This window comes from Andrographis paniculata, unplaced genomic scaffold, assembly GCF_009805555.1.
Source record: "Andrographis paniculata isolate CXL003 unplaced genomic scaffold, ASM980555v1 Contig18END, whole genome shotgun sequence".
NCBI lineage: Eukaryota > Viridiplantae > Streptophyta > Magnoliopsida > Lamiales > Acanthaceae > Andrographis > Andrographis paniculata.
In genome coordinates, this window is record NW_026137468.1 from 355,045 (window position 1) to 378,796 (window position 23,752).

The window sequence follows — 23,752 nt, forward strand, 5'->3', positions numbered from 1 at the left end:
ATATGCACATATATATATATACGTACACCATTTGCATGTACGCACGTAAATACCCGTATGTGCATATTGATAATTCCTGGAGCTGAGCCTGAGCCGCCATGGATGGAGGGAGGAGCGAGGACGATGATATATAACTCCATCTGGTGCTGGAGTCCCGGAGCTCCCAAGAATGAGAAATGCATGTAAGTATATATATATTTGCAGAGGTGGGTCAGGGTGGGGAAACAAGAGTCCTTTGTGACTGCAATTCTGAAAGCGTACATAAATGGCAATGAAAGAGACAGCATGATTTTCAGTGCCACAGATGTAATTGTTGATCCTCGTCTCGTCCCCCTCAAACTCAAACTCAAACAATCCCTACTCCCTCACTCTCACCATTAATAAGTAAGTACTGGTAAATTAATTATTACTACTCCTACTATATTATTTATTCAATTCTTACCTCCACAGGCACAGCTATAGCTATAGTATAGTATCCACACTTGTGCAGGCGCAGAGCCAGATGACGCTTTAATTTGTTTCTTTCTTCCCCTCACTTCTCTTTCTCTCCATCGGAATCAGTGCACGACACCATTTAATTATAATACATACGTACGTACATATATGTTTCTGCCTCTGAATGTAGTAGTGTATGCATATAAAAGATTTCTGGTCTACTTTTATCATGACACCCCCAACCCTAATTTATACATCCTCCCAATCCACTTGTTCGGGGCTTGTTTTGTCAGTATTACATGTTTAGACAGTGGGGTTATTTGCTTTTAGTTTGAAAATCAAATTCCTCTTAGAAAAAATACAATATTTTTATAATAAAAATATTATTTAAATCAAAATTTTTTTTGTAGACTTTTTTTCTTTTTTTTTCCTACACTATTCAACCATAATTTGTTTAAGTAAATATTATACTACCTCGATATACTCACAAAGTACATCTATTAGTATTTTGTAATACAGATACAAAAATATTTTTGGAGTAAATTATACATATTTATAATATTAAATACAATAACCCAAAATCATCTGTTTATTTTCTGACTGGACTGAGGTAGTATAAAACAATCATTATTATATTATTATATTTTTTTATATCGTGGGAACCCGTTACCCGAAAGAATTATTATATTATTATTATTATTATTATTATTAAATATCAAGTTAAATATTTACTATGTTATATAGTATTACTTTTAGATTTTCTCAAAACTCGAATAGTAGGCCCACAATTTATATGAGTTGATACTATTTTATATAAAACTGTATATATATATGTGCACACATATATTCATCATCCATGTCATTTAATGGGCCGTATGGATTATTGATTTGGGTTATGTAATAAGCCCATTCTACAATTGGGGCTTTCGGCAAAAATGTGGCGTTGGGCCCATCCCATTTCCTTCATATCTAATTTGTAATTAACTTAACGTTACGTTAAATGCACGATAATTTGAGCTTTGAATTAATTAATTAGAAGGTTATGGAGTGAAGAGAGCTCAAAATCACGTGGCATGGCGTCACCGCCCTCACAGTCCCACTTCAGTTTCCGCGTGCTCGTGTCGTCCATACTCCGTACCGTTCCTGCTTCAACAGCACGCTCTTGCCGAATCAAACAAATTAAGGAGAAATTCCATGGTTCTACACTTCTTAGTTTCCATGTGCTATTGCTGCCGCCGAGAATTTACTCCCATCCTCGTCGTTTTAGGGCGTTGAAGAAACCGAGGAATTTGAAGTGAAAAAGGATGGTGTTTAAGGGCAGATTCTTTTCCTCAAGGAAGTCTGATAGTTCTAGTCCCGACGGATCTCACAATAGCCCTCGATCTCTAGGGTCTAACTCGAATTCGCCGATCGGATTTGATAAGAAAAAACCCAAATCATTGTCGCCCTCCGTTTCTAAGGATGCTTCTTCCGCTGCTGCTTCCGGGAGCAGTTCGGCTAAGACGCTTCTTAGGAAGAAAGATTCCTCGAGAGGGAAAGAATCGCTGAATTCAAGCAAACTTTCCTCTGGAATTTCTACCGATGCTTCGGTTAATTCAAGGTTGAAGGCATCTGAAGAGTTGGCGCCTTCGGGTTCGGGAGGCCAAACGTCGGTATCTGTCTCGCCGATCGTGGCTTCGTCTTTGGGATTAAACAAAATCAAGACGCGCTCAGGGCCATTGCCGCAGGAGAGTTTTTTCAGTTTTTCAGGCAGGGAGAAGGGCGTTGCACTGGGTGCTAGTACCTTGTCTAGGCCATCGGCCATTGCTGGAAAATCTGGGGCATTGAGTGGTAAGAAGAAGAAGGACAAAGTAGTAGCTGAAAGTTCTGAAAATAGGAGTAATTCTGATGGTATGTCGTCAGATAATGGGGCATTGAGGGACCAAAACTCACATGTATTTCAGGTTCGGACTCGGCTCCAAAATGCTGAGTCATCAACATCGGAGGCTACTGGTATGAGTCTCTATGATTATTTTCTTCATTGTGTTTAGTCATCTTTGCCATTAATTATGACTACTTTGTACAATTATGGTTAGGTTATATAATCAGTGCATATAGTTTATATGAAAGTTTCACTTCCTCTTTTGGACTTCTAAGCAACAATCTTAAGAACTAGTCCTTTCATTTGATACTTGGTTGAAGGTGATTTATATAATTAAGTTGTATGAGAACAGAGTGCCCCGACTTCATTGGCCTCAGAACATTGGTGACCCATCACATCTCTGCGATCTTTCACAAAATTAGACATGCATCTAAGGGAAAATAGGCAGTGAAAATACAAACAGAACCGTGGCCAAACTAAGTTTATGATGAAGACAGATGGATTAATTAAATCTATCCCTGAATATTAGTCTCCCATGACTTAGGTTCTAAGAGATTTATCTCCATTTTCCTTTTATATATTCTTCATATATATTTATCAAGCTCATCTTGACTCTATTTTTTGTATTATCACACATATATTCGCATAAATGATAACTTTAAATTTTGTTAGTCAAAATATATTTGACCTTCCTGGTTCATGACTCCAATGTACTAATATATTAATGGTGGTAAACATGCAGTTCGTGTCCTTGTTAATGCATAAATAGAAATGTTGAAAGCATTTTCTAGTTCAATATGTCTTGGCAATAATTTATCATGGTTTATCCTAAACAATGCAGGGATTTTTGACCCACCAATTCTCAGAAATACAGATGCATGTACTCCAGAGACTAAGGTATAATGATCAATTGCTTTCTAATACTAAATTTTATTCTGATTTCAGGATTTGTTCTTGTTTCAGTTTTGCTATAAACTATTATTATCTAGCTTAATCTTTAATATTTTTCTTAGACGCCATATGATTGTGACAATCCAAAAGAATCTGAATCTCCGCGCTTTCAAGCTATACTCCGTCTTACAAGTGCACCCAGGAAGAGATTCCCCGGTGATATAAAGAGTTTCTCACATGAATTAAACTCTAAAGGAGTACGTCCTTATCCATTTTGGAAACCTGGAAGATTAAATAACTTAGAGGTAATTTCTTTATTGACATGATTATTTATCAACAAGAGGTCTTACTGTTATTGCTTATGGGTGGTATTGATATTCTTTAAATTGAATCAGGAGGTTTTAGCTACAATCCGGGCAAAATTTGACAAAGCAAAGGAAGAAGTTGATTCAGATTTGCGTGTCTTTGCAGCAGATATTGTTGGCATTCTTGAAAAGAATGCAGAAGCTCATCCAGAATGGCAGGAGACCATAGAGGACTTACTGGTCCTGGCTCGGAGCTGTGCTATGACTTCTCCAGGAGAATTTTGGCTGCAGTGTGATGGCATAGTACAAGAACTGGATGACAAACGCCAAGAGCTTCCTATGGGCATGCTAAAGCAGCTTCATACGCGAATGCTTTTTATACTCACCAGATGTACTAGATTGTTGCAGTTTCATAAGGAAAGTGGATTGGCTGAGGATGAACATTTATTTCATCTTCGCCAATCATTTCAGCCTCCAAATAAACAAGATCCTTCACTCATGGAAGTGAATGAAAAAATATCAAGTGATTCAAAAAATTTCATAGCTCCTTCTACAAGGAAGTCTTACAGTCAGGAGCAGTCCAAGGGGAGGAGGGACCAATCTGTGTCTGGAATTTCTCTGTCTTCAGTTTCTGAAACCTCTAAATACCTTGACTCTCCTGATGGTAGGAGTCGGATGGCATCTTGGAAGAAATTTCCTTCTCCTTCTGGTAAAAGCCCCAAAGAAGCTGCTTCAGCTAAGGAGGGCCATGACCAAGCTATCATCGAATCTCCAATAAAATTAGATAATCAAAGTGGAAGGAGTTATACTGATGTAGCAACTACTGCGGCTCTTGACATTCCTGCTAAGGACTCAAATGGGCCATCCCAGAGGCCTAAGCATCAACACAAAGTTTCCTGGGGCTACTGGGGAGATCAACCAAGTATATATGATGAAAGTTCAATAATTTGCCGCATATGTGAGGAGGAAGTTCCAACTTTGCATGTGGAAGGCCACTCTAAAATATGTGCAATCGCTAATAGATGTGATCAAAAGGGTCTAAGAGTGGATGAACGGCTCGTTAGAATTGCTGAAACTCTTGAGAAATTGATGGAGTCCGTTTCTGCTAAGGATTTGCAACGTGGGGTCCTTGATGGTGCTAAAGTATCAAATTCAAGTGTAACTGAAGAGTCAGAGCTTTCTCCGAAATTTAGTGATTGGTCACGTAGAGACTCTGAAGACATGCTAGATTGTTTTTCCGAAGGTGATCACAACATTGTCATGGATGACCTAAAGGCTTTACCATCCATGTCATCTAAAGCTAGATTGGCGCACAAATCGGATCAAGTAACATCAACATCATCAGCAGGCAGTGGAACTCCAAGATCTCCATTGTTGACACCACGGACGAGCCCAATTGATTTACTTTTGTCGGGGAAAGGTGCTTTTTCTGAAAATGGAGATCTTCCTCAGGTATGTTGAGTCTAGTTGTCATAATTGCCTTCATAAGTTTATTTATTGTTCATCTTTTTCTTTCTATGGGTTCCCTTCAAATTATCTGAAATTTAATTTCGTATTTAATTTTGTTAGGTATTCACATAAATTCAAAATTTCTATGAAACTTAAAACACTAGTAACAAGTGTGTTGTCTTGGTATGGTTATACACATTAGCATCAAGTTTACCTTTTTGTCCCTAGGTAGTCCCATAAAATTTATTCCGATGTTATCTCCCTTCCATTGAGGTGCTTTCAACTGTTATAATTTCCTAATTTTCTTTGGTGGTCTGTCTTGACTTTCTACTATGCAAGCCATCAGTTGTTCCTACAACGAATCAAATCCATACATTGTCACATAGATCCATATTTTCAATATACAAATAACACTGTTGTCCCCCTTGAGGAAGTGCTGGTTGTGATGAAGTCCTCACTCAATTACTCTTGTAGCTGCCATACAATGTCATAGGAATAAGTGACATAGTAATACATCAATTGAAAACTCAGTCTCCTTATGTAATCGGATTATGACGATAAATGTTTATGTTGTATTTTTTAGTGTGCCTAATTATTTTTTAAGCAGAATCTTATATACAAAGTATGGGTAAAAATAATGGTTTGACAATTATTATCAATATTGACAATGCAGATAAGTGAACTTGCTGATATTGCTCGATGTGTGGCACATACACCCCTGGATGATGATCGTTCTTTAGAGTATCTGCTTTCATGTCTTGAAGACTTGAAAGGTGTTGTAGATCGCAGAAAGTTTGACTCACTGACTGTAGATACATTTGGAGCACGCATAGAGAAATTAATCAGGTGATTTAAAAGTCTATTTTATTTTATATTATATTTTCTTTTTACCTAGAATTTAATATTTAAACACTCATGTTCTTCCAAAACCATCATATCCAATACCCAATTTTCATTTAACACATCGCATATCATTACTATATCACGGCAAAAACAACAAAAACAAAAAGCACAATAGTAATAAATACATGAGTATGATTTTTGTCTCTGCTTTTCATTAATTTCCCAAATTTCTTCCAAGAACATTACATTGAATACTTATTTTCCATTCAAAACATTATATTCAACAATTATTTCACCCAAAAAACATCTAACAAAAACACAAATAAACAAACCCTAAATCTCTTTCTATTCAAATAATATTATGCTGTCTTTGGCATGACATCATTTTGTTAAATTGTACAGGGAGAAGTATTTACAACTATGTGAACTTGTTGATGATGACAAGGTTGATGTAACAAGCACTATTATTGATGAGGATGCTCCTATGGAAGATGATGTTTTACGTAGTCTGCGAAATAGTCCTGTGCATCCTTCCAATGATCGCACGTCTATAGATGACTTTGAGATCATAAAACCAATTAGTCGTGGGGCATTTGGTCGGGTATTCTTAGCAAAGAAGAGAACAACTGGAGATCTATTTGCAATCAAGGTATATGAAGTTCTTATCAATTTTAGGTTGGAAGTAAGTTCTTATTTTTATTTATTGAAATGAATTTGACAACACATTTGATATTGGGAATCAAGAATAAATAACAGCAATGCCAAATTTCATATATCCATTTTAAACAGTGGCATGATTAAGGCAAGGTAAAATTATATTAACGAAATGAAAAATTAGAATCGATAGGACTAAGTTGAATTTTAGGATGGTTTGGTATTTCAACTTTACATGTTCCCCAGGTTCTTAAGAAGGCAGATATGATACGCAAAAATGCAGTTGAAAGTATATTGGCGGAACGTGATATACTGATATCTGTCCGCAATCCTTTTGTGGTGAGCCAGAGTCGTTGACATCAGTTTTACTCTCATTTTCTTTAATATTACCATCTTAAGGTCTTAAAATGTTGTGTTGTAGGTCCGTTTCTTCTATTCGTTCACTTGTCGCGAAAATTTATATCTTGTGATGGAGTATTTGAATGGTGGAGATCTCTACTCGCTATTGAGAAATCTAGGCTGCTTGGATGAGGATGTTGCTCGTGTGTATATTGCTGAAGTTGTAGGTTATTTTTTTTTGGACTTTTTCTCATCAGTTTCTTGTCACCCTCTAACCCAAACGCTGATTACAATTTGCACATGTTGGTTAGGTGCTTGCACTGGAATATTTGCATTCTCTTCGTGTGGTTCATCGTGATCTGAAACCAGATAATTTGCTTATAGCACATGATGGCCATATCAAGGTTGTTTCTTTCATTTTTCTGTTCTGGTTGAATTTGATATAGATGCTGTGTGTTGACATTTTAGTGTGTGCTTGTTTAACAATATTGTGTGGTTTCTCTGAAGTAACATTGTCACCATGAATTTTCAAACAGGAACGGATTTGTTGATACATTTCATTATATATTACTACTATTTAGAAACATGAAGCACATAGTGCTTCATTTAGAAATGGATGTATTTCATGATACTTTTGTAGTTTCGTTTATATAGAGCAAATATTTATTGTCACTATTAATTTGTACAGTTAACAGACTTTGGGTTATCAAAAGTGGGTCTAATCAACAGCACTGATGACTTGTCGGGACCAGCTGTCAGTGGAACATCGCTTATGGAAGAAGATGAACGGCCATTATCTGCATCAGAGCATCAGCGAGAAAGGCGTAAAAAACGCTCAGCTGTTGGCACACCTGACTACTTGGCACCTGAGATTCTTCTAGGAACTGGGCATGGTTGGTGCATCTTTTTTCACTTTTTCTACTATTGGAGTGAATTAAAGAAAGTTGTATTATATTATTAGATTAAAGTGCGTTTTTGTTGCTTTGAATAATGATGTTTATTATCCTAAAGCAAATCCATCCTCCCTCAGCCTTCCAAGAGGTAAGCAGCCCTACCAAGACTGCCAACCCGTGGCAGTGGAGGTGAGAGTTTAGGAAGAAGTGTATGAATACAGAATACTCACTTTTAACTTTCTTATGAAGTGAATAGTTATATATTATTTATCTGCATTCTGCACTATCCTCAGGTTTTACTGCTGATTGGTGGTCTGTGGGGGTTATTCTATTTGAGTTGATTGTTGGTATCCCTCCATTCAATGCTGAACATCCGCAGGTTATTATACTTACTGAACTCTTCTTCTTCTTCTTCTTTTTTTAATTAGTGTTGATTCTAATATTTGAATTGGATTGCTGGTGCCCTTCCATTAAATGCTGAACATTGACAGATTATTATAATGTTTGAGGCTTATAGCCTTGTTTATATGTATATAGATGTATGTATATATTTGTTTGTTTTGATGCTTCTATCTGGACTGCTATCCTGCATGAACTTGCACTGTGGAGAAATAATGACAGGCCCACTCATTTCTGTTCCTGCTTAAGTAGGTGAATTATGATGGGTTTAATGTTGTTTGATGCAACTTACGAACATGCAGTAATTGTGGCAAACAATTGAGAAACTTGTGGTTATCAAACTCTTGACATGGATAACTTTCTGGACAAAAATATAAGTGGTGTCTAGAGTAGCGCACATGCATCTTGAAAATTTTCTGATAATATTCACCAATTTCTATCCTCTGTTCTGTTTCTCATTTCTGTCATTTTCTGCTGCAGAAAATCTTTGAGAACATTCTCAATCAGAAGATTCCTTGGCCAGGGGTGCCTGATGAAATGAGCCTTGAAGCTTATGATTTGATTGATAGGTAAGAGGAGCCTAATCTATTTATTTTTTACAATAGAAAATGTCACAATGTAAAAGATTAAAACATGTCAAAAATTAGTTTGTCTGTTTTTAGAATTTCTCTCCAGCTTAGGCTTGTGATCACAAACCATCTTGCTTTTAGTTCCTAAATATAGATAGTCGTGAATTTAAAATATTATTATTATTATTTAAATTAGTCTATTCTAAAAGTTATTATTCTATTCTAAAAGTGAGCTTTGAAAGGAAGCAGTTTGTCTAAATGCTTCCTCTTTGAAATCCATTATATCTAAATGCTTGGTGGTCAACTCTGGCTTATAGACAGCTTAATTATTTAGAAAACTGTTCTTTATTGCTTTGTAATTTCATTTAAAGAGGAATAGGTGCATGAATTTTCCATCTGTTTTTATTTCTATTGATATTTTTAAATAATTTGTAATCCGAACAAACATAGAATGGCTTGCCAAACATAAATCAGTAATTTTTATCGCTTCTTTTTTTGATTTTTGATATTATATCCACTCGCAGATTTCTGACTGAAGATCCTAACCAGAGGCTTGGAGCTGGAGGAGCTTCAGAAGTAAAATTTTACCTTCATCTATAATCCTATTTCTACTTCTCATAACTGAAACTAAAAAGAAATATACCATTGCAGGTTAAGCAGCATCCATTTTTTAAAGATATTAACTGGGACACTCTTGCTCGACAGAAGGTTAGACTGTATCTAAGACTAAAATTAATCTTTCGTCCTTAAACCAGTGATGCCTAACTACTTACTCTACTTGTGCCAGGCTGCCTTTGTCCCAGCATCTGAGGGTGCAATGGATACCAGCTACTTCACCAGCCGTTACACTTGGAATCCTTCAAACGAGCACGTCTACACTGCTAGTGAATTAGACAACTCCAGTGAAGATGGAAGCATGAGCGGCAGCAGTAGTTGCCTAAGCAACAGACATGAAGAAGTGGTATGTGCTTTAATTCATTTTTTAACCAGTTGCATAAGTAGATTTACATTGCATCATCTCCCCCACAAAATGAAACCTTACCCCCTCAACATCTGGATTGGGTAGGGGGATGAATGTGGAGGGCTCACGGAGTTTGATTCAAGCTGTGACATCAATTACTCCTTCAGCAATTTCTCATTTAAGGTAATCCTCGAACCACCTCTGCCTATGGGTACTCTTTGCTGCCATTGATCTATTCTACTTTTGCCATGTGATGATTTGCTGCTATGTTGGAGACCTGCTTCGTGTTCTTGGCTCCTAATTTGGTTCGATTTTTGCCACAGAATCTTTCCCAGTTGGCATCGATCAATTATGATTTGCTCACAAAAGGTTGGAAGGACGATCCGCCGACGAATTCGGGTACATAAATTTATCTTTTGTGAGGTGTTTATGTGTGTGTATATATATATATGGGTGGAAATTGGTATCCCTTTGTAAATGTATCTTGCATTGCATCATTGACCACCCCTTTTAACATGTAATATTCTTATCATGTGAGAATAGTGGTGCAAAAGGATGAGTTTTTCAAACAAATAATCTTATGGCAAAATTATATTAGATAAACCGGACTACCCAAGATAAGGTTGTGCTTTGAATTGTTTTCAATTTAAAATTGATTAAAAAAAAAAAAAAAACTAAAATTTGGATATGAATTTTTAAATGTAAATAGGTGTTAAATATATTATTTTAAAATGAAAAAATAAGCTTAGTTGTAGTATTTTTAAAAAATAAAAATAAAAGCGATTTTGAAGAAAAAAACATGATGCGTGAGAGCAAATCAGCCTTAGACATATCTGACCTCCTAGAAAGCTGACCCATAAAAACTGGTTAATCCATAGCGAGAGCCTCATACAGATTGGGCTAATCAGAATCTGGCACGTATACACGAAATGTTGGGCCGATAAAACAATGCCAGTACTATTGGGCGAAAAACCCCATTTTAAAAGATTGGGCCTTAGAGACGAGGATCATAAATTGGACCACATTAAATGCAGGCCCAAATATATTGTCCTACCAAACGCAGGCCCAATCTAATGGGGCTTCCAGAAGACACCAACGTATGGGCCGATAAAATGAGAATTAGGCCCATATTGTTTTGGGCCCTCTAAAAAGGCCTCTTAACACAATTGGGCCTCCCACAACAGGCCCAAAGAATGGTCCCCAAAACCAGGTCTTGACGAATTGGGCCGAAAAACGACTACTAGGCCAAGATATTGGACCTTCTAGAACCAGGCCCCCTTCAGAGTATTGGGGGGCAGACCATGTTATTGTCGGCTTATTTCCGACACACCCATTGAAATGGCGGCGCAGCCCATATATTCCTAGAGGCCCAATGAAAAGACGGCGTGGACCACATTATTGTCGGCTGGGTGCCGACGGGCCCAATAAAAAGGCGGCGCGGACCATATTATTGTCAACTGAGCGCCGACAGGCCCAATGAAAAGTGCGCAGCCCATATTCTTCTCGCGGTATAACTTACAGGCCCAATGAAAAAGAGGCGGGCCGAAGAAAAAGGTCTCGGGCCCATGTTATTGTCGGCTGACGGCCGACAGGCCCAATGAAAAGGAGGCGGGCCCAGGAAATGGCCCCATGTTATGTCGGCTGAGGGCCGACAGGACCAATAAAAATGCGGCTGGGCCCGCGGAAATGGCGGCTTATACCATATCATTGTCGGCTGATAGCCGACAGGCGCAAACTCTGGTGACCTTGTCTATAAATGCCTAGGAAAATGTTTGGCCAAGCCCATGATGCTGTCAGATCTTTACAGACAAGCCCAATAATGCTGTCGGCTGTGTCCATACAGGTCCAGATGAATGCTGGTGTTGGTTCATTATAACGTTACTCAGTTTTCGCAGGCCCAGGAAAGTTAGGCCTTTGAAACGAGATCCGTTCCATGATATTTTGGGCTGTCTAAAACAAGATCCTAACAGATTGTGCAGCCCTAGCCATTCAATAATATATAGTCAATCCAGTACGCAGATTAAAGCGTTGCATCCAAAACGATTTAGCGAATTGGACATGCCATGTAAAAATATAAATCATGCACACGTTTTTTCAGAAAAAATATTATAATAGTGACAACAGATAGGAGGATTATGTGAACAGTACTAATGGATAAATTTGCTTGGTACTCGGAAAAATAGTTAGAGTAACTCTGCATTATGTGAGCAGTACATATGCACGCCATTGATACAAAAAACAAAAAAACAGAGCACACCAAGAAAGACAAAATCATAATACATGAATACATACAGACAGAGGGATACATGGGACAATCACTCAAATATAAAAACTTTATTAAAATCTACATAAACTCCAAGGACCACCACTCACACTTCAGAAAATAAAAGCAATATGAGATGGATTCATCTGTGAACCAATGGACCACCGCCACCACCACTGCCACCAATTACAAATTCAATTACAATTAATCAAAACACACACTTGCCCAACCACAACCAGCACTCTTTACCTGTGAAGATTTGCAGGTACCTGTCTTCTTCACTGAACAAGGTCTAATTAATTCATTTTGCCCAATCTGTTATTGTGGCCTATTTATTCTTGTTAGGTCTCATCATATTGTCCTTATCAATGACAAAAATAAAATATTTCATTTCATGTCCCCAACCATCATCACCTACTGCCATAATTTGACCAGCAAGCTATGCTACCCAATAATGCAGACATAAAATGATTCTTCCTCTACTAATTTGAATATATTTATCTATCTAGACATGCAAAATAGACTACCACCAACCATATTCCAACATACCCAAGACGAATTCACCTCAAACAGTATCCACACCACACCATCCATGCAAAAAATTAATAATAATACTAATAAAGAATATACAAGTAACCCCAACCCTAGTTTAAGGCCACAAGATAATCAGTGCAGGTTTATAAATCATTACTACATAATCAGCAACCACAGCAAAGTTGTCACTCCACATGAAAAAAGGGGGCTCATTCAAAAAAGCAAAAGAAGAAAATAAAAAGTTAAAGCTGAAGTAATAATTACAGCAACCATATTCCAACAAGAATAAATGGAACTCATATCTGCGCTCCAAGGTAGAGAATTGTACTGTAAAGAAAAGGCTGAGCTGTGAACTCTGACAAACAAATATAATGGCTTAAATTAAAAAATTAATGCCCTACCTGTTTATGAAGATCCAGCTTTACGCACATGTGGATGTGGTGGTGCTGTGCATCCAGGCTTTGATGGTTGCACGCCCAAAAGGGCCTATGAATTTCCCTCAATCCGTTTCAGTGACCCGATCCAGCTGTTGATCTCCGTGCAAGCTAGAACGGCGCAGCTCTTCGATACGGCTTGCTACTTCAGAGATTGAAGGGCGCTGATCCGGATACTGTGCTGTGCAGTCAATTCCAAGTTGCAGGAGCTGAACCATTTCCTCCTCTACATTCTGCTCCCTAAGGAGTTCAGGATCAAATACTTCAGAAGTCCATTCCTCTCGAACAATTGACTGCACCCATCGTGGGAGGTCAACTCCTTCCTCATTTAAGAGGGAGTGAGAGGGTGGTTTCCCTGTAAGAAGCTCTAACAGAAGCACGCCAAAACTGTAAACATCAGCCTTCTGAGAAATTCTGCGAGGCTCAGTCACTTCTGGTGCCCGATAACCAGAAACACGTGCGGGAGAGGATGGAGGTCCAACTAGATGGTTTAGTCCAAAGTCAGAGATGCGAGCATCGTAAGACTTTGTAAGCAAGATATTTGATGACTTAATATTTCCATGGGAAACATTGGGACCATGAAAATGCAGGTATTCTATGCCTCGGGCAGCACCCAGTGCAATGCCCGACCTGATTTGCCAAGTGAGTGGAGTCCTACCAGCTCCTTTGTTTCCTGAGGTGGAATAAACGACATTCAGAACAAATAAATGCTCATCAAATCAGGACATTACCTCTTGGCATGTTTAACCGGTACTAAAACATGTATACATTCAAAGCCAACTAAAGGTCAAGCAGATTTGCATTGGTCAAATATGCCAAATGATGAATATCTAAAACATAGTTGATATTGCAATATATATGTCTGACTACTTTGATTCACAACAAACTATAAGATTGGCACAAATTATATAAATATATCAGACTAAAGGATTATCAAATAATAAATAGAAAGTATGGCATTAGACCCTACAAGCATAAATAAAATAATGCATACTAAAAAACGCCGTAAGTGGGAGGCGGCCCAGCCTCAGACAGCAAGACATTGCAGAAAAATACAATCATCTCACCAACTCTACCTAATTGAATTGACAAGCTTAATTGCACGGATTATGACAGTGGTTTACAATGAGAATGACCATGGAGCAGCAATCTCAATTGCACAACTATATCTTCAGACAAAATGGTTTACTATTTCAAACAAATAGCACATGAAGAGAAGTTCATGATCTGGTTGTGGAACAATGCTATAACCTACAGTCAATTATTTCCCAAGCCATCTATATATTTGCATTGCCCTTAACCCACTGAAATGAACTAACCTCTGAAACACAAGATCAAGTATGCAAACACCTAAAAGAAGGCATAAAACAACTAATATCGAATCACACTTGAAGGATAAAACAACCATCATTGAATAGACATGACAAACACATATTATAGGATTGAATCCAAACAAGGAACAGCAAATTCAAATTTCGTAAACTTGGCTCACCATGTAGGAGTGCAGACAGGCTTCCCATGGGCATATAATCATAGACGAGAAGCTTCTCCTCCCTGCTATAGTAATAAGCCCTAAGAGGAACCAAATTCTCATGATCCATAGCTCCAACACCTTCAATTTTCTCCTTGAACTCTTTCTCAGGGCTGATCACATCCTTCAACCTCTTCACAGCAACCACAGTCCCCACTTCCAGGACGGCCTTATACGAAGTCCCAAAAGTCCCCTTCCCCAAAACCTCTGCAGAAGCTCTTAACAGCTCCTCCAAATCAAACACCCTCGAAGCATTCCCAAAAAATATCAATTTCTTAGAATTAGCTGGATTGCCTCCAATTTCAGCCTTTTTATCTCCATTTGCACCCATGGCAGCTGCTGCTGCTGCTGCCACTGAAAACCCACTGCCCGGTCCACCATTCTCGGCTTCAGCAATCGACTTCTCTCCAGTCTCATTTCCCAGACTCTTCACAGCCGCTACATCGGCAGACCTAGCTTTGTTTCCCGGCCTCTTCCGACACAAAAAGAACAAGAGCAATAGCAATAGCATCAACCCTACTAAAGATCCAACCACAATCCCAGAAATTGCACCACCAGACAGCTTCTTTTTCCCACTTTTACCAGATTTTCCACTCCCAGTATCCCCCGGAGATGGCCTATTTTCCTCTGGGGAAGGGGATGGCGCTGGAGCTTCGCCAGCAACATCGGGGCAAACAACACTAAGAGGCTTTCCACAGAGTGAAGTCCCTAAAAATGCATCCCTCGGCTTACCCTCAAGCCCTTTCGGCACAGAACCATTCAGATTATTAAAAGAAACATTGAACTGCACAAGGTTAGGAAGGTCAATGTTCGGTAAACTCCCATTAAACTGATTATGCTCCAAAAAAAGGGTACGCAAATGTGTCAAGTTGTTGAATCCGGACGGAATTTCACCGGAAAAATTGTTTGATGCGAGATTCAACCGCACCAGAGACTCAAGCGAGAGTAGAGACGCCGGAATCGGGGCGCTGAACCTATTCCCGTTGAGATAAAGATACTTTAGTTGAGTAAGTTTCGAAAGGTCGCCCGGAAGAGGACCGGAGAGGTGGTTCAAGCGGAGACTGATTGTACGGAGGGCGGTCAAGCTTGAGATAGTGTTGGTCGGAATAGCACCCACCAGAGAAGCGGCGGGGAGTCGGAGAGCGGTTACGCGGTTGCCCTCACACTGAACGCCTTGCCAGTTGCAGGGAGTGGTAAGGGAGGTGTTCCAAAAAAATGTGCGTCCGCCGACGGCGGAGCGGAACGCCAAGAGGGCGGCCCTATCGGTGGATAGATCTGCGGAGGCGGCGAGCGAGAGGAGGGGGAGGAGGAGGAGAAGCAAAAGGAGCGGCATTGCAGGAAGCCCCCGGCGAGCGAAGTGGGCGTCGGCCAAGGAATTATGGAGAGGGTTTAATGGGCGGAGAATCATTATCATCTCATTTGGGGGTTTGGTGCGGAAATTGCAATTATTGGGTGTGTTGAGTAGATGGGTTATGGCGGTTGGTTTATGGGTGAAGAATAATGGTGACGATGAACCAGAACTAACACTTCAATGGAGGAGGGTTACTGGTTGCTGCAGCGCAGACGTGACGGTGACTGTCTCTGAGAGAGAGAGAGAAAGATGAAAAAATATATATCTATATAAACGTGTGTGTGTATGTATATATGTAAAGGGGGCGGGGTGGAGGGAGGTGAGACTCAAATTCGCACATATGAATGGGCAGGAAGATGAATCTGGACCGGAGATCCCGGGTGCGGATAGGAGACAAACTTGGTTGAGAGGGTCCAGGCTGTAACTGAGGTTACGCAACATGGAAGAAATCCGGAAAGAAAGAATATCAAAATGGCAAAATCCGTTGGAAAAAGATTTGAAATCTACAGTAGCAGAGTGGACCGGACCCATCCATTATAATAATATTTACATACACATGTTAATCAGCTTGGTTTTGAGTTATACTTTTACTTTTACCTTTTCTTTTTTTAAATAATTAATAAATTAAATGCAGTTATTATCATTTGGAATAAGAAAATAGGAAAGCCCTCGTCTTCAATCCTGATAGGGTGTGATCATCAACCATATTATATGTTATTGAAGTAAAAAATGGAGAAATAATTTAATGTTAATGGCGGTCAAATTACACTTTTAGGAGGTGGGCTTTGGAAAATATGAACACAGGGACAATGTGAGTGTGTTTCTTTTTGTACACTGGCTACTAAATTGTTGTGGGGGTGGGGGTGGGGGTGGGGTGGGTCAACCGTCAAGAGACCTTTGAATGTGGGATTTGTAATCAATTATTCACCATAAAACTTGACTGAATCATTCATCCAAATAATTGCAGGTTAATAATTAGAAATATTATATCATTATTGATTATATTTTATGATTTTTCGAAAGTTGTTCATTAATTAAATGGTGTGCTGGTTATATACTTATAGTCAATGGAAATTGACGCAGATTGGAATCGATAATGTTGGACGAATTTATATCTGAATTTATGACCAGAGTTAATGCATATACATGCTCAAATTTCAAATTGCCAGAAATTAATGTATACATATATGTATATGTAATATTCGCTTTTATTATTATTAACGATGATCCATCTGCCGTTGGCTGGTGGTATTAAATAATTAATCAATGGAAAATCTGAACTATTTAGCCCAAAAAGTGAACAGTAATATCAATAATTTTCTCAATAGTACTTAATAATTAAGAGCAATATACAAAAGTAGATGAATGCCCAATTATCATAATAATTTGGCAGCAAGAAGACACTATTTCATTATTTTAAAAAAAGGTTGATTATCATTTCATTAAATAATCATGTGGGTTTTTCGTTCATGTCAGCAATGAGAGAAGTAATAGTTAGGTGAGAAGTTGAGCAGCTTTATTATCATACTAAATGATAAAAACAACAGTTGGTAAGTAAAAAAATAATTGGAAAATACGATTCATTGCATACCTTTAAAAAACACACTGCTGTTGATAGCCATACATTGAGTCCCCATATGATGAAACCCTACAAAAAAATCTTGGTATACAATATATACATATACATATATATAAGATAATCTTTACAAGTGTTGGCACATCACACACACTAAGACAAACTCGTGATTGCATGGCAAGAAAAGCATACACAAAAGCTTCAAATATTAAAGCATAAAATCAAGGTAGGGCAGAGGAATTGATACCCACTAAATCTATAATGTTCCCCCAAGACCAATGTTTTGGGACAAAATTTATACCAGGGTTGTTGCCAATTTGTCCTAACTTCATTGCCAAATGCTACACAAAATTACAAACGGTAGCTTGTGATAGTTAATTGAGTAAGCTGTCATTTTCCCTTCCAGTGGAATATCATGCCAGGTCAAGAGCCTAGATTGATTAAAGCCAACAAATATGGACTGCAAGTATGGAAGAAGTTAACACGCTTCGAAAAGTTGGCACCGAATTGGTTTTTTACTTGCAAGAAATCAGGAATAGAACACAATAAATCTTAAAGTAGCACCAACTAATTCGGTTTCATCAGAATTTATCTGTTTGCTATTCCCATTAGCTAATATTCAAGAAACTACCAGACCCAAGGCCAACATGTAGCCACCAGATCCAGGCTAATAGCATAAGTTGAGTTGCAACAGTTTTTTATTTATAAAGAAAAGCCCAGACAGGACCCGGTATACAGAAAAGTAAACATCCACTTATGGAGGATGCTGAACAATTAATATGTATGGAAATACAGTGAAAAAATCCATAAACCAATTATGTGAAAAAAATCCATAAGCCAAGTGAATATATATTCTAGTGTTGTTTGTGAAGCTATTTTACCTTCTTTTTTTCATGGAAGAGGTGCATGTGTAATTTGTTTCCTTTGTTGGTGGGGTTTAGACCATCCAAATCTGTTTCTTAAGAGAGTGATAGCTGCCAAAATGAAGACGGCAGAAATAGTGATGACAGAAGGCAGATTTGATGGGGGTTTGCTGTATGTCCATGGCACCAAGGAATCAATACAGATTGATGCAAATTTTTCTCTACTTCGCCTTCCCCTACGAATTGGAACGTGTATTATGAATAGTAAAAAGTAGTCACCGGAGGATTAATCCAATCAAAGATAAATCATATCAAAGCAGTCCAGTTATGAAGATACTTTCTATTATTTAGTGCATATATATTATTCCCTCCGTCCATTTTCTAATGTCCCAAGTGATATTTACACGCTTTTTTAAGTAATTAGTTTTTTATTGTAAATTGACAAAATAGCCTTTTATTTGGTGTATAGATATAAAAAGGATAAATAAAGTAAGGGTAAAAAGGTAAATTCTATGTATAAAAATTAGAAAGTAGGACATTAGTTTGTAGACGGAGGGAATATAATAATTTCCAGAAATGAGGATTTTCTTCATATCAAGCACAGGTTTCAAGACTTTGCAAGAAGTTAAAAAGAATGTAAAACACATGAACACTGCCAGCATCCCAAGTGACTTCACATTAAATAATAAAAATTATTATAAAGCTAAGCTGCAATTAAAAATAACACTAACACAACAAACAATACATAACATACCTTAATAAACCCTTGACTGACTTCCACCAACGCGAAGCAGTGCCGCCTGTACGGCTGGAAGTTTGATCTACATTACATAAATCACATGTCATGGAATATAAACAAGATGTGGCAAAAAGGTGGATTACAGGTAAAAGATAATTTTACTCAAAGCTGGATAGTGAGTTAAAACAAAGAATAAAAAGGAAAAAGAAAAAAGAAAAAGAAAAAGAAAACCTCCATCATTGTCTGGGAATGTATACCCTTCAACTTTCCTAAGAGAAGCCAACTTTGAAACCAGTTCATGTTCTGCATCGCTGGCATAGTGGTGGTATAACTCGAGTTAATAATTAATAGAAGATTCTGACAGTAGTTACTACAAGGTTCATAAAAGACAAGTGTTTGCAGAATTTATGCTAATTTTGTGACACAGCTTGAGCAACAAGATTGCTATATAGGATTTCTACTAGTGGGATGATCACACAGAACACCATAATTTTGCTTCACATTTAACTTTCAATAACAAAAGACGGCCAATAACAGAACATGCATTTAAAAAGTACTATTAATTTAATCCGTAGTTCAGTTATAAGGGAAACAACATTTTCTAAAGAATGGAAGAGGTTCTGGTAAGGAAAATGGTAAAAGAATTTAACGACTCTGATTGAAATAATCTCAAAGGGAATCCACACAAGTTTGTTCACACTGTTGAAGAGGTATACCAAAACTTCTCTGCATTCAATGTAATAATAAAGCACAGCAGGCAAGTATCCAAATTGTAAACCGGTGGGCCTGGACGCACCTAATATGTTTGGGGATGACAACGTCCACGGTGAAATAATGGTCGCCTCGTGCAGAAGGTTTATTTAGTTTTGGCACACCCATGCGTGGTAACTTTAATTTCTGACCTGGTTGTGTTCCAGGGGGAATCTGAATATCTTTTACACCCTCAACAGTATTCACCTGGGTTTAGCACGAAGAACATACCATTAAATTTAGGCCAACGAGAACAATTCCCAAACCACTTACAGTGCAACTTAACTTAGCTTGGCTGAAAACAACATATCACAGGCATCGAATCATTCCATGGAGATCAGAAGAAACAACGCATTGCTTTAATGCAATAAATGTGTCAGGTAAGACAATTTACAGATGGGAACTGAACCTAAAATAATGTATGTAAGACTTCCTATTTGTTTCATTGAAGAGAAGTTGGCGATATACACATGCATTAGCAATGACTGGATGCAAAAAATGCAATCAAAGTTCTCATGACGTTGAAGACCTTCAAGAACTCAGAATAATTTTGATAAGTTATTTTCTCATTTTCTTACTTGAACTGATCTAGACTAAATCAAAATCAAAATCAAAATATACAAGGTTTAGCAAGGTTTCCACCTTCTTAGCAGTTCCCAAAATGGCTTCTGTATAGTCGACAACTACTTTGGAGTATAGATGCACTCCATCTCTCTGAATTCCTTGTTTCTCCTTGACATGAACGATCAGATATAGGTTACCAGATATAGCCCTATGCATTGAAAGCAAAGCAAGCCAAACATCAAAACCTTATAGAGGTTTTATACCATGCAACATACAAGAAGATATATATTTTCTGACAAGCGATGTTTAATGTAGAATTATCCTACAATAAGTATTGAAAGTAGATTATGAGCCCATTCCCTGAGGCATTCGAAGGAAGTAACAGTATATGCAGAAACACTATATAAATCAAAAACCTAACTTAAAAAGAAAATGAGAAGGAGAGGCTGATGGAGTTATAGTTTGTAGAAAAGAAAACAGAGACCAAAACTGTCCCATACTAATCAAAGTCAATGTCACATTCAAAGATATTTCTAGGGGCATGAATACTATTGATGCTGTTTCCAAGTTAAGTGCATGAAGCCTTGGATACAATAATAAAAGCAAGAAATAAATTAGTCAGTATTAATCCATATCACTCTTACAATCACTCAACCCATTGCCCAGTGACGTCAAAATCTCTATCCAATCATCTACAGGAATTCAAGAGAAGGGAGAACGGTAGGTAGTTCAACATGACAATTTTATATATAAAATAACTAGTATTCACTTCAAGAACCACAAGATGCCTATAACTTCATTTAGAAAGTTACAATAACAATTGAAAACAGACCTAACTTTGTCAACATTTCCCTCTCCCCGAACCTGCATTGTAGCTCCATCATCAATACCAGGTGGAATAACCACCTCAATACTTCGCATTGCATGAATTTGACCCCGGCCATTGCATCTGCGGCACTTATCTGTAATTATCTTCCCATCACCTCGACACTTTGAGCAGGTTGTCACCTAGATTACACAGACAATCATCTACACATGATGTCAAAGAAAGATCTAGAATCAAAATGAGGATCTAGGTCCATAGAGTATCCAGCAGTGCTACATATTCATCAACCATATTAAAAAATATAGTGCAAATATCTAAATATACACCTAAAAGGATAGAGAAGCAAGTAATATAACTAAGACAAGTGACAATGGTTTCACTACAGTTCAAATTTCTTACTTGCAACATGAAGGATTTCAATAAGGATTCCAATGGGAAATCCTGGGAACATATCATAATCACTGAAGCATATTAATCTCATTTTGGTCCACTGATAGAAGATCACAATTGGTGAGTTAAGTATCTATTGTCATGCATTCACTATCATGTAATTACTGCATCATAGTACCTGGGTCATAACTCCAAAAGGTGTTTTCTGTGTCTTCATCTCCTGCCCGCTGCCTCCACATTCAACGCACTCTTTCACACAGCTGCTGGACTTGGCACCAGTTCCACTACAGCTATCACATGTCTCTAAACATGGTACCTCAATATCATGTTTCCCTCCAAAAATAGAATCTTCAAAGTTCAAATGTAAATCATATCTACATGGTAAAATCCCATACATCATTAGAATCTGAGCAATATTCTCTTCACAATGTTAAAATAAGTCAATATATATATATAGTAAAGTCTGGGACAAGAATAACACTACTATAGCAGTATAGTTTACCAAAAATATATGAAACAACAGTTGGATTATAAAGGAATATCCATCAACTCCTAATATGGCAAGTAGCTATAAAAATTTATGGCCCCCCAAAAAGTATAAATACATGATCCAGTCCCTTAACAACTATGGGAAGCTATCTTGAAGAATTATGAAACGAGCTCTATCGTGAAACTAATGGCAGCATAGAAAATTCAAGTCCTATATTGGTTACCTTTTTGAAGATTAAGATTTAAGAATGGCAGAAAAGGTTGAGCAGACAATTATCAATGTCTGGATAAATGACACTCAGTAGCACATTAATTCACCAAACTATCCATTTTAAATGCTGAGAACTGCTTGTCTTATGCTATGCCCATCAATAATGTACATAAGCAGATAAGAAGAAATACCACTATACATTACCGAATGTCAAGATTCTGGCTGTTTTTCTCTCTAAAATTAAAACTGAAGCCTCCTTGTTCACCACTTCTTCCAAAGAAGTCATTGGATTCACCAAAATATTGAGCAAAAACTTCAAAAGGATCCACCTAAAACATGAAGCATACAATAAATAGTTTGTTCGAGAATCAAACCACAGGCTAAACATATGATAATGTAGCAACTAAGCAGGGGGAAGAATGTATATTCAATATAAACATGTTAGTGGAAAGGAGCAGAGCACAGTCTTACCCCTGGTCCAGCTGTTGTGGCGTCAAATTCCCCATTTAGACCTTCTTTGCCAAAGCGATCATATACAGACTTCTTCTCAGCATCTGACAAAACCTATAAGGGCGTTTTGTTACTACAAAACCAAATGACTGAACCAGCACACGCTGCACACTCATGAAATCTGGAAAAAAAAAAAAAAGACCAACACAGGCTAAAGCATTGGTGACTTCAGTAAACTGGAGAGGATGGATTTGTTAGTCAATAATCACTACACCAAATAAATAATGGCACAAAGAGCACTGCTCTAAAGTCAGACATGTTGCAAGTTAAATAGACATTAGTGATTCCACAGCAAATGCAGGAGTGAGAATGTCCGCACGAAATGGAGGAGAACAAATAACCAGTCCATGCATAAATAATACATCATACTCCGCAAAGGCATAAAAAATCTGGAGAGCAAATCTTTATAGTAATAAAATCATTAGACGAAAAATATAAGGGTACCTCGTATGCAGCACTTATTTCCTTAAACTTCTCCTCAGCACCAGGCTGCTTGTTCATATCAGGATGATACTGCAACCACGCAAAGGACATTCGGTTATCTGTAGCTAGTGATTCAGGTGCACAAAGTATCGAAGAAAAACATAAATGGAAATACTCAACCAAATTTAGCAAACATAGATGATGCCGCATACCTTCCTAGCAAGAGAGCGATAAGCGGCTTTAATTTCTTGCAGACTGGCATTTCGATCGACATTGAGAACAGAATAGTAATCAGAGCCAGAATCCCTTCTGGCTGCAGCGGCGGCAATGAAGGGAGCCAAACCACGGTACCTGGTACTTCCGAACTTATTCGAATTCGGAAATTTAAATACGGCTCTTAAGTTAGGAAAGGGCGCAGCAGGAAAACCCAAATTCTTGTACGAGGAATGGTAGAAACAACGTGAATTGGTGAAGAAGAAGCTAGGGTTTATGGAATTTGAATAGATAGAGCGACAGCAGGAGGGGTTTTGGGACACCTGCATTGCTCTTGTTGAGAAAGAAGTTTGGTCAGTGCAAGCAGGGTTTTAGTCGTACGTCTTGACCTATTTCAGTAGAAGCTAGAAACACGGCAGCGGGAGGGATGCATACCAAACAGAAACAATTAATATCATATAATAATATAATATGATCCCTATCATT

The 23,752-nt window shown here is 37.9% G+C and overlaps 3 protein-coding genes across 6 annotated transcripts; 1 reads left to right on the forward strand and 2 right to left on the reverse strand.

Annotated features, from left to right (window-relative positions):
* The first annotated feature begins 1,515 nt into the window (after window positions 1–1,515).
* Window positions 1,516–10,279, forward strand: LOC127239413 (probable serine/threonine protein kinase IREH1). 2 transcript variants are annotated; one of them, XM_051257555.1, is made up of 17 exons: window positions 1,516–2,427; window positions 3,138–3,193; window positions 3,310–3,492; window positions 3,586–4,944; window positions 5,615–5,787; window positions 6,187–6,433; window positions 6,685–6,777; window positions 6,860–7,000; window positions 7,089–7,181; window positions 7,466–7,670; window positions 7,964–8,049; window positions 8,550–8,638; window positions 9,163–9,214; window positions 9,290–9,346; window positions 9,426–9,599; window positions 9,705–9,782; window positions 9,923–10,279. In XM_051257555.1, the coding sequence occupies exons 1-17, from the start codon at window positions 1,740–1,742 to the stop codon at window positions 10,004–10,006; spliced, it is 3,858 nt and encodes a 1,285-aa protein (XP_051113512.1). In that variant the 5' UTR covers window positions 1,516–1,739; the 3' UTR covers window positions 10,007–10,279. The 2 variants fall into 2 exon arrangements, with proteins under 2 accessions (XP_051113512.1, XP_051113500.1); XM_051257543.1 differs by having other exon boundaries at window positions 1,517–2,427; window positions 3,583–4,944.
* A 2,249-nt stretch (window positions 10,280–12,528) lies between these two features.
* LOC127239423 (probable inactive receptor kinase At1g48480) lies at window positions 12,529–16,023 on the reverse strand. 2 transcript variants are annotated; one of them, XR_007836126.1, is made up of 3 exons: window positions 14,323–16,023; window positions 12,798–13,503; window positions 12,529–12,723 (listed from the first exon to the last, which is right to left on the reverse strand). XR_007836126.1 is itself a non-coding variant. In XM_051257566.1 (2 exons), the coding sequence occupies exons 1-2, from the start codon at window positions 15,773–15,775 to the stop codon at window positions 12,896–12,898; spliced, it is 2,061 nt and encodes a 686-aa protein (XP_051113523.1). In that variant the 5' UTR covers window positions 15,776–16,023; the 3' UTR covers window positions 12,529–12,895. The 2 variants fall into 2 exon arrangements, 1 of the variants encoding a protein (XP_051113523.1); XM_051257566.1 differs by having other exon boundaries at window positions 12,529–13,503.
* A 1,183-nt stretch (window positions 16,024–17,206) lies between these two features.
* Window positions 17,207–23,702, reverse strand: LOC127239440 (uncharacterized). 2 transcript variants are annotated; one of them, XM_051257603.1, is made up of 12 exons: window positions 23,266–23,702; window positions 23,075–23,143; window positions 22,592–22,684; window positions 22,325–22,449; window positions 21,599–21,794; window positions 21,037–21,212; window positions 20,283–20,412; window positions 19,687–19,847; window positions 19,122–19,201; window positions 18,906–18,972; window positions 18,170–18,387; window positions 17,207–17,360 (listed from the first exon to the last, which is right to left on the reverse strand). In XM_051257603.1, exons 1-11 carry the CDS (start codon window positions 23,593–23,595, stop codon window positions 18,180–18,182), a joined length of 1,635 nt encoding a protein of 544 aa, XP_051113560.1. In that variant the 5' UTR covers window positions 23,596–23,702; the 3' UTR covers window positions 17,207–17,360; window positions 18,170–18,179. The 2 variants fall into 2 exon arrangements, with proteins under 2 accessions (XP_051113560.1, XP_051113551.1); XM_051257594.1 differs by having other exon boundaries at window positions 17,207–17,372.
* Window positions 23,703–23,752: the final 50 nt, after the last annotated feature.

Coding starts and splice junctions, on each gene's coding strand:
- LOC127239413 (XM_051257543.1), top strand. CDS start 1,740: ATGGTGTTTAAGGGCAGATTCTTTTCCTCAAGGAAGTCTGATAGTTCT. Junction 4,945..5,614: donor AAAATGGAGATCTTCCTCAG/GTATGTTGAGTC, acceptor TTGACAATGCAG/ATAAGTGAACTTGCTGATAT. Junction 9,600..9,704: donor GCAACAGACATGAAGAAGTG/GTATGTGCTTTA, acceptor TGGATTGGGTAG/GGGGATGAATGTGGAGGGCT.
- LOC127239423 (XM_051257566.1), bottom strand. CDS start 15,775: ATGATAATGATTCTCCGCCCATTAAACCCTCTCCATAATTCCTTGGCC. Junction 13,504..14,322: donor CCTGTCTGCACTCCTACATG/GTGAGCCAAGTT, acceptor ATTCCACCTCAG/GAAACAAAGGAGCTGGTAGG.
- LOC127239440 (XM_051257603.1), bottom strand. CDS start 23,595: ATGCAGGTGTCCCAAAACCCCTCCTGCTGTCGCTCTATCTATTCAAAT. Junction 21,213..21,598: donor CTTTTGGAGTTATGACCCAG/GTACTATGATGC, acceptor TGTGTAATCTAG/GTGACAACCTGCTCAAAGTG. Junction 20,413..21,036: donor GGAAATGTTGACAAAGTTAG/GTCTGTTTTCAA, acceptor TTCAATGCATAG/GGCTATATCTGGTAACCTAT.